We start from the raw sequence: 13,697 nt of genomic DNA, 5'->3' as shown, positions 1-13,697 counted from the left end.
GACCTCCAAAGAAGGAGACTCCACCATCATGCATAATGATGGCACCTTCACCTGGTGCAAAAACAGCTGGATCACCCATGCCACCTATTCTGAACACATGCCATAATTACATGTTTTCCCTAGTCCATCCTAGACCACACCTGGCTGGCTCCTGTTATATTCTCTGGCTCCTGCACCTATCCCCATCTTGCACCCATTCATTGTCTCCAAATGCTCCACTATTCCAGTCCATTGAGTTCTAGCTCCAAGTGCCCTCACCGTCCTAACTTCTATTCCTACCACCACTTTGATCCCTATAGATCTAAGAATGGAGTGCTTTAAAAAAAAGAGACACAGCTAAGGTTGTTCTTGTGGCTTTCTCTCCAAGAACCAGTCTTCAGATGCCTCAAATAAACCTTGGTTATTATCCTTGTAGGGACCATAGCTGCCAAGTTCTCCCTTTTTTAAGGGAAATTCCCTTATGCTGAATAGGCTTCCTCGCGAGAAATGGGAAAACTTGGCAGCTATGGTAGGGACGCAGGTGGCGCTGTGGGTTAAACCACAGAGCCTAGGGCTTGCTGATCAGAAGGTCGGCAGTTCGAATCCCTGCGAGGGGTGAGCTCCCGTTTCTTGGTCCCAGCTCCTGCCAACCTAGCAGTTCGAAAGCACCTCAAAGTGCAAGTAGATAAATAGGTACCACTCCAAGCGGGAAAGTAAACGGTGTTTCCGTGTGCTGCTCTGGTTCGCCAGAAGCGGCTTTGTCATGCTGGTCACATGACCTGGAAGCTGTACGCCGGCTCCCTCGGCCAATAATGCGAGATGAGCGCCGCAACCCCAGAGTCGGTCACGACTGGACCTAATGGTCAGGGGTCCCTTTACCTTTACCTTTATTATCCTTGTATTCTGCTTTTCATTTAGAAAGAGTGATTAATATGCGACTTCCAGGGGACTTCCTTCTAATCACTAATAAAAGCTAGAGCTCCCCAGAATAAAACAGCACATGACATTGGAAACCCATTGCTAAAATTGGTTGTGCAGTGCATCCAAATTCTTGTAAATTCGGTTGAAAGTACAGGATGGGGAGGAGGAGTAGGGAAGGGGAGCTGAATCCTGCACTCAGTCAGCTCCTTTTGCTCTGTAGCTGCTGCATCCTAGCTGCATTCCCACCCACCCCTGATCAAAGCAGGGCTCCAAAACCAGAAGCTATCCCTGCCATGAAAGAAAGAGCTGTACTGGGCAGTAGTGTCAGGGTGAAAAGCGTGGCTGGAAGGAGACTTCAGTTCCCTCCTCCTGCCCACTTGAGCTTTATTTTCAATTGCATCTCCTGCTTTATAGAGGTTTAGTAGAACTCAAGTTAGGTCTGTCATCATAACACCTGCTTTGACCCTTAACTTCACTGGTGATATAGGCTTGCCAGATCATTCCTTGGATAAATGATGGTAACAAATACTATTAAAAATACCTAATGGTTATACCTAATGGCTTGCCCAAGATGAAATACCATGGCATTCAGAACATAAATAGACTGCTGTTGACCTTCCTGCTCCTCAGCTAGTACTTGTGTTCAATGGTCAGTCGAAGAAAAACCTAATTATTGTTTTTTTGTGTAGGCATCTCAGTCGTTGCTCATCCTTATCCTGGTGGAGAGAGTCAAGAACAAGCCATGTAAGAAGTTGATTTTATTATTTATTTCTATGGAATTTAAACTGTAAGTCAAGAGTAGTGAACCAAGTGTGCCCCCGCAAACGAAAATGCAGTGGCTAAGCATAAGCAAATCCCCGAGATTTAAGAACTTGCAGGACATCCTAGGTCAGTCTGACCAGAACTAAGCAGAGCTGACATAAAAGCACAATGGGATAGTTTAAAATTTGTGAAGACAGGCGGTGGCAATTGCTTGGGAGCAATTTCCCCATAAGACAGACTTGAGTCTAGTAGTCAAGCTACTACTCCTGAGTCCAATATTTTCCACTGTCTTGGTTCCGGAACATTTTTGCTGAGAAATTCTACTAACAAAAGTTTTGCACCTTGTTCTGAATCTATATGGGACATTTACTTTGACATTTAGCAACCTAATTGACCACAAAAAGTGTGTGCATGCATGCACATGCAGCCGAGGGGGTAGGGCTGCTGTGAAGGGTGGAGGAAAAGCCATGGGAGGGGCTGCTTAACCCTTTCCCCTCCCTGCTGCTTCTCTTCTAAAAAATCACAGTGGCGTGGGGGGGGCTGGCAATTTTGAGCAAACTAATTGCAGGAAAGGAAAAGGTTCCTTTCCACTTCCTTCCCCCAACCCCATTTCCTCGTTTTATTTTTTGTGGCCTGCTTTTTCATTTGAAAAAGTGGGCAGAAAAATCATAGAACTGGCCTTCTCTCATAGTTTGCCTTTGAACCCCACTGGAGTTTATTTACAACAGCGGGCAGAATTCTCTAGGCCCGAGAGTCTAGGGCTCAATAGCAGCCTTGCATCATCATCATCATCATCATCATCATCATCATCATCATCATCATCATTTATTAGATTTGTATACTGTCCTTCATCTGTAGACTTCAGGCTGGTTCACAGCATGAAAACATAAAGAAATAAAGTTCCTAGTTCATGTGTCAGTGCATTACACTATAGCATAAGAAGCTACTTTAAGGGGAAATCAGCAAAAACAGCACTGCCGACATTGGCTGCCATACATCCGGATTTTCCTGGACATCTTCCCAATTTCTGCCTGGACACTGTTGGACACAGCTGGATTCCAGATATGTTCAGGAAATCCCAGACTTAGATCTTACTGAGATGGTAAATTTCTTTCTGAGATTCACTGCTCAGACTGCAGGTGGAAGTTGACATGACTGGTTGTTCGCTGATGCAAAATAAATAATAAACCCCTGTGCATAGGAAACTAGGGTGTTAGGCAGCAAACTAGGCCAGTAGACCAGGGTGCCCAAACTACGGCCCGGGGGCCGGATGCGGCCCAATTGGCCTGCCAATCCGGCCCCCGCCGCCCCCCCGCCGCCCCCCCGCCACCCGCTCTTATGGCGCGCAGCACGGCAGCGCTCTTCCGGGTTAGGAAAAAAGCACCGAAAATCCTTTGTGCGCATGCGTATGGGCCTCTCCCAACCCAGAAGAGGTCATTTCTGGTGCACTTCCGGGTCGGGGGAGGCCCATACGCATGCGCACAATGGATTTTCGGCGCTTTTTCCACCCTGGCATGCGCACAGGTGCGCACTCCCCGGCCCGCACAGGCGCGCGCTCCCCCGTCCTCTGGCCCGCCGCGCAATCGGCGCAGTGGGAACCGGCCCAAACGCCGGTAAGTCTGGGGACCCCTGCAGTAGACCTCTCTTTGATAACTAAGTTTTCTATAGAGAGGTTTTTTTTAAAAAAAATGCAGGAGGTGATTTCCCTCACCTGGATTCTGAAGTGGTATAGAACAGAATACTGTAGAGCAGGCATCCCCAAACTTCGGCCCTCCAGATGTTTTGGACTACAATTCCCATCTTCCCCGAGCACTGGCCCTGTTAGCTAGGGATCATGGGAGTTGTAGGCCAAAACATCTGGAGGGCCGCAGTTTGGGGATGCCTGCTGTAGAGGCTTAGCACACCTGTGAGAGCTAGGCCATAGAAATGTGGAGGAAGTGCTTTGATTTTACGTATTTTTGTGTTTTTATACTGTAAACTGCCTTGTGATTCTCAGATGAATGGCAGTATATAAATTAATTAAATGAATGAATGAGTCCAATGGCATTGGCAGGTCCAGAATTGAATCTTGAGCTGACTAGAACTGAAACCTCCCATGTCTTTTCTGCTACACTTACTATTGGCGGCAATCATAGCTGCCAAGTACCCCGTTTTCCTCGGAAAACCCCCGTTTTTACTTACCTTTTCCCGGTGGTCCCCCGTAGCACTTCGTCTCCCATTTCCCTCTGTTATTTTCTCCTGCCGGTGGCCATTTTTTTTCTTTCCGATTTGCCCTTCTATGGGCACCAAAAATGGCCGCCGCCGGCTTCAAAAGTCGCATCTACGCATGTCCGGAAGTGCATAGACGCGACTTCCGGTGTCAGCGGCGGCCATTTTTGGTGCCCCTAGATGGGCGGAGCGACACCGGAAGTTGCGTCGACGCACTTCCTGACATGCGTACAAGCGACTTTCGAAGCCGGCGGCGGCCATTTTTGGTGCCCATAGAAGGGCAAAGCGACACCGGAAGTTATGTCGACGCAGCTTCCGGTGTCACAAGGCTGCCGGTCCCGGATTCTGCAGTCCGGGACTTGGAAGGTAAGGCGGCAATTCATAAGGCTTCTGTGTGTCACATCAGTGGGTCCTGGGTACCCAATCCTAATACCTGATAGAAAACGATCCCTGGATAAAATCACCCATGGAAACCTCGTGAAGCTCTGAAACAAAAGAGATGCACATGCAAGGCCAGCGTCAGCACCTGGTTCCTTGGGCAGCTCCTAGAGCTCTAGGGCCCCCTTAAGGGTAGGAGCAGGGTGGACTGCTGAGCGGCACCAGGCAACTGGACCCAGCCACCCTTTTAATTACCCACAGTGCCCCAGAGGGGTGATAGGTTAGAGGCAATGTGGGGAATTAAAGGGGTGGCTGGTTAAAGCTCTGGCACCAGCAAGGATGACGGGAAGAAGAGGGGTTCGTGAAAATACACTTTGCCCAGAGCAGGGCACTGATCAAATCTAGAGCTGGATCTGTCTGCATACTTATTTGGAACATACTTTTGTTTACCTCCCCCCCACTCAGGCTTAGTAGTTTACTGGATATCATCGTCTCCATGTCCGTCCTGATTGGCTACTCCATCACGACAGCCAGCTTTGTGCTTTATGTGGTCAAGGAACATCAAACCAAGGCAAAACAGCTGCAGCATATCTCAGGCATGGGCGTGACAAGCTACTGGGTGACTAACTTCATTTATGACCTTGTAAGTATCTTACCTGTTACAAACCAGTTTGCAGAATGGCGTACAATGAAGAGCAGCGTGGAGATCGCAAAGTGCAGCATTGAGATTTGCCTTGAACTCTGACACAGAACACCTGAAAGGAGCTATTAAGTCAATATTAAGCTCCTTTCAGGCATTCTGTGTCAAAGTTAAATCAACACCTGGGGCTGGAGCAAGGAGAGAATACCAAAGATGAGCATGCTGGTTGTATCCCATCACCCTTAAGTTTTGCAGCCAGCCATCTGCTCTACTTGTACAGGTTCCCCATGTGGTTAGAACGCGGACTTTCCAGGTTTCTGAATCACACAGGCAGCCTCCATAAGTAGAGCAGACGCTCTGCTACAAAAGTTATCCCTTCAACTTGTGCAAGAACAGGAATGAGAGGTGGGCTCAGTGTGCTTGTCCTTTTTCTCCTTCTGTGTATGTGGAACAGTTGTATAGCTGCAATGATTGTGGTGATTCTCACCCACATAGGAGCAAACAAACTTTGTGTGAGGACATTTAAAAAATATTTAGAACTAGAGTTATTACAGTATGTATATGCTAAGAACATGGCCTCTCCCCCTCCTTTCATTTCCTTGGCTGTAGGATATGCATAAAGCTCAGCACATTTATAAAAAGATCAGTGCGCTATTAAGGTCAAGACTTCATTTTATTTTTAACTTGTAGGCATAAAAATTGCTTTAGGTTAAACTGCAAAGAGGCAAAGGCAAGAAGGCAGGTCTAAAAGTCACCCAGTGGTATGTATTTGGTTATGGCTGCTCATGTAAGACTGTTGCCTGTGACCTTCTAAACTCTGTCACAGCTAGACAGAAAATTTGCTCAAAAATACTCTGAACCATATTTTTCCAAGAAACATTTTTTTATTAATATTATTAAATTATTTTGAAACAAATATGTTGGAAGCTTTCCCTCTTTTCTGGGCTTGGTTACTTTTTTCAGAGTTGTTCAACCTCAAAATATAAAAATTTGTATTAAAAATTAGAAACATTTCATGGATTCACAAAACTGCATTGCATTGGCTTCTCAGGAAAATTTTTTTTTTTGGATTGCAGCAGAATGAAAATATAACCGGAATAGAATCAATTGGATTGACTTCTGAGTAGACATTTGTTGTATTATGCTGTAGAACAGGCATCCCCAAACTGCGGCCCTCCAGATGTTTTGGCCTACAACTCCCATGATCTCTAGCTAACAGGACCAGTGGTCGGGGAAGATGGGAATTGTAGTCCAAAACATCTGGAGGGCCGATGTTTGGGGATGCTTGCTGTAGAATGTTATAAATGTTACAAAAGTAAGAGGTTGAATTATTACAATTAACTGGAGGGGTAGTTACCCCAGAGCATAATACAGCTTGGTTCAGTAAAATGATAGAAAGTGGTCCAAGATAACAAAACAAGTAGGCTAGCTTGATGAATTATTCAATTCCCCTTCCCATTAATTAGGATGTGTCAAATCATTATCTAGTCACAGTTATTTTTTGACAACCTCTCTATATATACATCTCAGTGGCATGCTCAAAATTCATTACACTGGTTCCTCAGTCAGGCTGAGGCTTCACACACACACACAACATTCAAAGTACATGACTCACCCCTTCCCCCAAAAAACTTAGGAACTTTAATTTGTCAAAGGTGCTGAGAATTGTAGCTCCTTGAGGGGTAAACCACAATTCTCAGGATTCTTGGGGGAAGAATTATAAATGTGATTTAAACAGAAGCTACTTCTAATAGTGTGTGCTTGTGTTCAAGAGCTTCATGACCACCCAGAAATCCGTAGTCTCTCAGCCTGCAGGGACAAAAGTACCTGCACTAATGCAATGGGAGAGGAGAAAAGGGGGGTATGAGAGCATTTATGTGGGCTACACTCTTGTTCTCTCTTTTCAACACTTAGCCACCTCTTGCCAAATGATTCATTAGATCTGGGTTGTTTTCTCCAGTGGGTTGTCCAAAGTCACCTCCAACTGGCCTGTGCACCTGCAAGAATCATACAAGTCACTCAAAGTTGGTTAGATCTGAAGAACTTGCCAAACATACTCTTCTGGCTCTAACCTTCATGCAATAGGCCTGCCTCTATCATGCTCCATATGCTTGCTGTGAAATGGCATATTTATAAATCATCCAGTCGAAAACGTCACAGTGATCTAACTGGAATCAATATTCACCAGACTGAAACTAATGCAGGGATACTCTGCAACCTGATTCTTCTTGGTGAATTCCTACTGGCAAACAGTTCTCATTTCAAATTAAGGGGAGAGACTGGAAAGTCTTGAAGCTGCTGCTAATTAGAATTTGGGTTGGACTCAAGTGATTACACTTTCCCCTAACAAGAAGCTATCAGCAGTATTAAAAAATAACAACAACACCTTGAGGTCAATCCAGTGAGCTTCCTGCTCAGTGAGGATTTGAACCCTCCTCCCTGGTCCTAGTGGAAAGAAGCACAGGATGTGTAGGTCTTGCAGAGAGATGAAAACAATTTGAAAGAGAGAGTTGCTGTTCATGATGTATTTTGCTTAGCCCACTTTTGTTCTGGTTAACAGAGTTTGCAGAGTTTGCAGAAACCATAGGTAACAATGCCTCTCTCAAACTATTTTCAAGTCTCTTAAAGACTACCGTATGTCTCTAGCAAAAAACTACTCATGCTGCATATATATATATATATATATATATATATATATATATATATATATCCTTTGTTGAAATAAAAAAGCCTAACCAGAAACAAAATCTTAGCCCTTTGTGGAGTGGTGATTTCAATCCATGTCAGTGACTCTGCTCAAACAAAGGGGAGGGGTAAGTATTCCAGAGGAAGAAAAGATGTGATTATATGTATATCTGTCCTAAGGATGCTTCATATTTTTCATGCAATAGAAGCTAATTCAGTTCCATGTGTATTTTGCAGGTTTACTTTCTGATACCTGTTACACTCTCGGTGGGAGTAATTTCAGCTTTTCGGATCCCAGCTTTCTTCAATGACAGTAACCTGTTGGCTGTATTCCTACTTCTTCTCCTTTTTGGGTAAGGATTTGGTTCAGTTTAACCTAACCTGAATTTAACGCCCCATTCTGGCTCCAATCATGAGCAGAGGCCTCTAGCTCCTGCCACCCCACCTGTTCTGCGAATGGAAGGCTTGCCATCAGCTGAGCTATACCCGCTGGAAACAATCAGAGCAAGAATGGAGATTTACAACAGTGCACCATTAAAACTTTCCACTTGGTGCTTTTAAAAAAAACATATTTAAGAACCCCCTTTTTGATTTTGGGATATTATGATTCTGTGCTGCCTTGCTGGCCCATTTGGATATAAAGTCAGGTATAACTGAATAAAGTACAAACTATGACTGGTCAGGCTAAACTCAGTTAGCAGCTTGATTAATTTAGTAATCACTCTAACCAAGGTCATCCTAGAAACAACAGGATCCTTTCCTCATCTTTTTGCTCTTGATGGCTATTTCAAGGAAGCTGATCACCAACACCAGTTTTGCTGTTCTTTTTGGCTTTGCCAAAAAAAGATGAATACAGCCTTCGTGTTTTCTTTACCAGAGACAATAATCAGCTCACAGGCTGATTATGACTGGACTAGTAGTGCTGCTTTTGTTGTTCTCTTGCCTTCTTTTTTTTTATTCTTGTTGTTGATGCTCTGCAGATATGCAACATTCCCATGGATGTACTTGCTGGCTGGAATGTTCAAGGAAACAGGAATGGCCTTTATAGTTTATGTCTGCATCAACTTGTTCTTTGGCATCAATACAATCATGACTCATTCGATTATGTTTCTACTTTCCCAAGAAAAGGCCACTGATCAGGTATGAGCCTTGCAAACACATCTTTAACTCCCATGTATTGAATTTGTAATGCAGTGCAAAATTCATTCTATTTCATGGGGGGCGGGGGGGGGGGACAATGCTCTTACTTCAAGGAAGTTTTGACTTGATAGTACCACATATCTTGGAGGCTGGTTAAATAGAGATGTAATATCATTGCTTAAATTGAGTAAATCAGCCTGTACCTAAAACTTCTAAATACAGTCATACCTCGACATCCAAACGACTCGACTTCCAAAGGTTTCGACTTCTGAAGTTGACAACCCCAGAAGTCTTTTCACTGTGTGCGCCCTGTGTGCACATTCTGCGCCTGCGCAGAAGTGCGAAATCGTGCTTCGCGCATGCACAGAATGGGCACTTCGACAACCGAAGACTTCGACTTACGAAGACAGCCGTGGAACGGATAGTCTTCGTAAGTCGAGGTACCACTGTACAATCAGCCAACCTCTTGATATTGCCTTCTGTTTATGTAAGGATAACATTCCCTTTCAGATTACAATGAATACCAACCATAAAAATATCTCAGGGCAATAATTCTGTACTATGGATATATATCTCGGTGGTGGGGCTTCCTTCACGTATGTTTCTCCACTCTGGAGGTCTCAAGTGCCCAACTGCATCACCATTCTCAAGTCTCATTCGTGCAGCACAATGGATGGTGCCTGGGACCTTTAGAACAAAGGAAAATATTTTGAGGAAACAGAATGAATTCATACCTTCCCTCCAAAAACTAACCTTGTGGGCCAAACTTGATGCAGTGGGACCACCTCTGCATAAAGCAGGGGTGTGTGTGTGTCAAAGAGGAGCAGGGCTTCTCTTCCTCTGCCTTGGTTTCTCATGATATATAGCTTCAGGAACTTTTTTTCTGCAGCCATATTTTCCTTCCCTCGCTGGAAGTGGGCAGGGTAAGATGTGGGGTAGGCGGCTGTGGTTGTTTCCTGTATTTCTCACCTGCCCTTCACTGGGTGGGCTTTTTTATATGAATCTTTTGGTTGCTGCAAAAAATGTCTTGGCCCCATCTGGGAATTGCCTTCAATACCAACAGCTGCAGCAATGATAGTCACAGTGTTTGAAATTGTACACGTGGACAAATTGACATCAGTATGCTTCAGATGGTTTTCTGGGACAGTGTTTCTTTGGCTGTTTGTATAAAGGGGTGGCATCCAGTGGAATCAGCCACATTGCATCCACTGACACAATGCTGGCTAGTGCCTGATGCTTTTATTCGTAAAGACGCAGCCCTTCTTTCTAGTTACATTTTTTTTGCCCAAGCTACTGCACTGTATCTCTTTTTCTCTTTTATAAAAAAAAGAAAGCAACCACAAAAACACACATTGTGAAGAGGGATGATATGTGAATAAAAACTGTGACTGCCCTTGTCATATATTGTTTAGATCAGGCACGTCCAACAGGTAGATTGTGATCTACTGGTAGATCACTGGACGTCTGTGGAAGATCACTGGAAACTCAACAACTTTGACTCCCCTAAAAAAGCTCAACAAGTTTGACCTGAACCCCTAAAAATGGGCTTTCCTCCCTAAAAAAAGCTCAACAACCTGAACCCCCCCAAAATGGGTAGATCACTGCTTGTTTTTAACTCAGTGAGTAGATCGCAGTCTCTTGGGAGTTGGCCACCCCTGGTTTAGATAATGTCATTCCTGGGAGTTTACCTAACAGTTTTTGAACCCTAGCTATAGATATTTAGCAAATTAGGAAAAATGCTGTCTAATTTAAAAATGTAACGATGGGTAGACTAAATTCCTAAATCTAAACATAAAAGCAAAGTACTTCCACCGTAGTAAGAAAGTGTGGAAGCCAGCTCTCTCCTCTAAAAGATAAGCATTGTTTTATAATGGACCAGCTTGTCAGCTTTCATTATGGACATATGTCTTTCCTGAATATGCATCCAGCATTTTCCTTGAAGGCGTTTGATCAGGAAAGCACACACAAAGGATTTACAATATATTTGTGCCCAAAAGCAGACAAGGGTTGTTGATTGACATTGATATGTCCCTTGCGGGTGCCTGGCTAAGTCTCCCTATGGTAATTTATTGCATATCTGATGCCCAGCACAAGTGTCAACAGCATTTATCACTCCATGAGAAGAAGTACAGGGATCAGACACAGAGACCAACTTTTCAGTGCTTGTCAGATGGTATTTTCACACACACCCTTCTTGGAACAGCTGTGCATAGTTTGGGCCAGATTATAGCCTGAAACCATCTGCAGCACCAGTTTTTGTTGTCTGCTAGCTGACCTGAAACTAATGTCTTCGGTGTATCTATGAGTTAAAGACCAGCTGAAATAGAAGGTCATTTATGGGCTGTGGCAACAGTCGTACTAGCAATGTAGTACCAGAGGTGAGTGCTGGGCGAAGCGTTCCACTGTGCTGAATATGCTACAACCCAGATCTCTAGAAGTTAACCTGAATCACATTGGCCTGGACTACATATGTGTAAACAAGATGTGAAAATAAAGCATATATGATGGGGAAAGGCAAGCATATTGGAAAGTATGGCAGGAAAGGAGGAAATTACCTTTTCTTGAGATGGGAGCAGGTTAAGCCAGTAAGTCCCTTTTTCTCATATAGGTGAGAGGTAGGGGAAAACCTTCCCCATTCTGGTGAAACTGGCTGACTGGACCACCACCAAGAATAGCCTGTTGATGAAGAAGGGGCCACAATAAATTTCTGTGTGGTGCACACATACTTAGCAGCAGGATGCGTACAATACCTCTGCACCACCCCCACCAGGATGGACATTTTGCTATAAAACTCAATACATTATTCCTATTTTTTATGATATATGAAACTTTTTGAAACTAGAAAGTAAATGCATGTTAAGGTACTTTTTCTTCCTTTCAGAGCTTGCATGACCTTGCTGAAACACTGAGGCACATTTATCTGATATTTCCACAATTCTGTTTTGGATATGGATTGATCGAACTGTCACAATATCAAGCCTTGATGGGTTTCCTAAAAGCATATGGCGTGGATTACCCTGACAGAACCTTTGAGTTGGACAGGATAAGTTCCAAGCTGCTTGGGTTGTTTATCCAGGGGACTATATTGTTTTCAATCCGCCTCTTGGTCGATGATGGGACAATTCAGAAAGTCTGGTATAATACATTAGAGTAAGTGACCTGCGGGAAAAGGGTGCTCCAAAATCAGAAACAGGATGATGGATTGACAAAGAGCAAGATGTGGCATATAGGCTTGTGATTTATTGTTTTACATTTACACCAGGGATTTGTAAAATGCTTCAGCAACAAACATGGATTTCTGATTAGATTATGATTACGATAACAGCCAAGTGCAGTTTGTCCCAATCTCTCCCCCCCCCACACACACATTGCAATCTGCTTTCTGTGCATTGGATACAGGAATTAGAAAATTGTCTTGTCGCACTATTGCCTTACTACATAAATTCATTCCTTAATTTTCCATTTGTCTTTTAGTGGGGCAGGGTTTTAGTGTTTTTTATATTGATGGTTCTTGTTATTACACTTGCTTTTAATGTTTGTGTTGTCAGCCACTTTGAGTTCACCTTTCTGAAAAATAGTAAGATAATGCTAACAGGAGTTGTCTTCCCCCATGCTAGATTCATGTATAACAAAGTACATGGCAAGCCACAATTCCGCCTGGAAGCCATTGATGAGGAGGAAGACAAGGATGTACAAGCAGAAAGAGAGAGAGTCGCATTAGGCATAGCAGATTGCGACATGCTGCAGCTCCAGAATCTCACCAAAATCTACCATCTTCCCCACCGAAGAATTGTGGCAGTAAAAAATGTCAGTATTGGAATCCCAGCAGGAGAGGTAAGCCAGTGCAATTAAAAACACTGCTACTGCCTTGGAATACATTCACAGGCTGGCTGGCTGGTTGGCTGGCTGGCACCCAACACTGAGCATTTGGGGAGGCATTTACTCAGAGCTCTCTGCTGCTACACAGTGTTATTGTCTATATTCAACAGCTCATCCAGGCTGCAGTAAGCAGGGATGCAAGTGAGTGAGTGTGGGATTTCTCCCCTAAGTGGCCATAATATTACATTGGAACTTCAAGGAAAAACCAACTCCAATATTCAGGAAAAACTGGTGATATGGCCCTCACGATACTGTACCCTTTTACAAGCAAGATGAAAGGGTTCATTCCTCACATCAAAAACATCCTGCATGTAAAAAGTGAACATGTTTGCAAGAGTATTCAGCTGAGGCATTTGACTTCTCCACCTTGGAACTGAGATTTTGATTAATTTTGTCTGAAAATGAACGCATCCAAACACACCCAGGTCCCTTTGCTGAAGCCCATAAATCACTTCCTAGGTTTCTTTTGTTGTTGTTTCGGTTTTCTCATATGAATTAACAACTATGCAAATAAGATTTCAGATTTTGCATTTTCAAATCTGTTTTGGCTCCAGCTGTTGGGTTTTCTGAAAGAAATTATGAATATGTTGGTCTTTATTAATGCACTATAACTAAATTCTGGTCTTTCCCCTTAACAACCCAGTGTTTTGGCTTGCTTGGTGTGAATGGGGCTGGGAAAACCACCATCTTCAAAATGCTGACGGGAGACATTGAACCATCTTTTGGAAGGCTACTGGTGCGAGATGAAACTGGGTATGGAGGACTAATTCCTTTTTGGCAATGAAAGACAAGCAAGTTATCTGAGGAAACAAGTCTAATGTGACATTTGCTTGGGTTACACATTTAACCATGAAGGCTGGCCATAAAGGAAGTGCAAGCAATATAAATATAAGGATTTTGCACTTACTTAGGTGTGTGACATATGCCCAATTTTACTGTGTTCTCCATTTTATTAATGGGAGATGGAAGCAATGTGGCATTCTTAATGCAAACTTAGTTGAGAGGCATTCCCACAGAACTGAGTTGAACTTGTTTCTGATGAAACAAATGTATGATCAGTCTGAAGGTTGCATCAAGTCATTTCTGCCCCAGTCAACAGTCAGTT

At 43.6% G+C, this 13,697-nt stretch overlaps 1 protein-coding gene across 1 annotated transcript in view; it reads left to right on the top strand.

The window, feature by feature from the left end:
- Positions 1 to 13,697, top strand: part of ABCA12 (ATP binding cassette subfamily A member 12) — a 142,747-nt gene that overhangs the window by 105,304 nt on the left and 23,746 nt on the right. Inside the window, exons 41-47 of the mRNA XM_035138968.2 lie at positions 1,590 to 1,644; positions 4,714 to 4,891; positions 7,811 to 7,926; positions 8,554 to 8,713; positions 11,595 to 11,863; positions 12,331 to 12,547; positions 13,236 to 13,345. Of these exons, the coding sequence (XP_034994859.1) occupies positions 1,590 to 1,644; positions 4,714 to 4,891; positions 7,811 to 7,926; positions 8,554 to 8,713; positions 11,595 to 11,863; positions 12,331 to 12,547; positions 13,236 to 13,345 (1,105 nt within the window). The remainder of the gene's footprint in view (positions 1 to 1,589; positions 1,645 to 4,713; positions 4,892 to 7,810; positions 7,927 to 8,553; positions 8,714 to 11,594; positions 11,864 to 12,330; positions 12,548 to 13,235; positions 13,346 to 13,697) is intronic.

Source organism: Zootoca vivipara, chromosome 1, assembly GCF_963506605.1.
Source record: "Zootoca vivipara chromosome 1, rZooViv1.1, whole genome shotgun sequence".
Classification (NCBI taxonomy): domain Eukaryota; kingdom Metazoa; phylum Chordata; class Lepidosauria; order Squamata; family Lacertidae; genus Zootoca; species Zootoca vivipara.
This window is presented reverse-complemented; position numbering and strand designations above follow the sequence as displayed.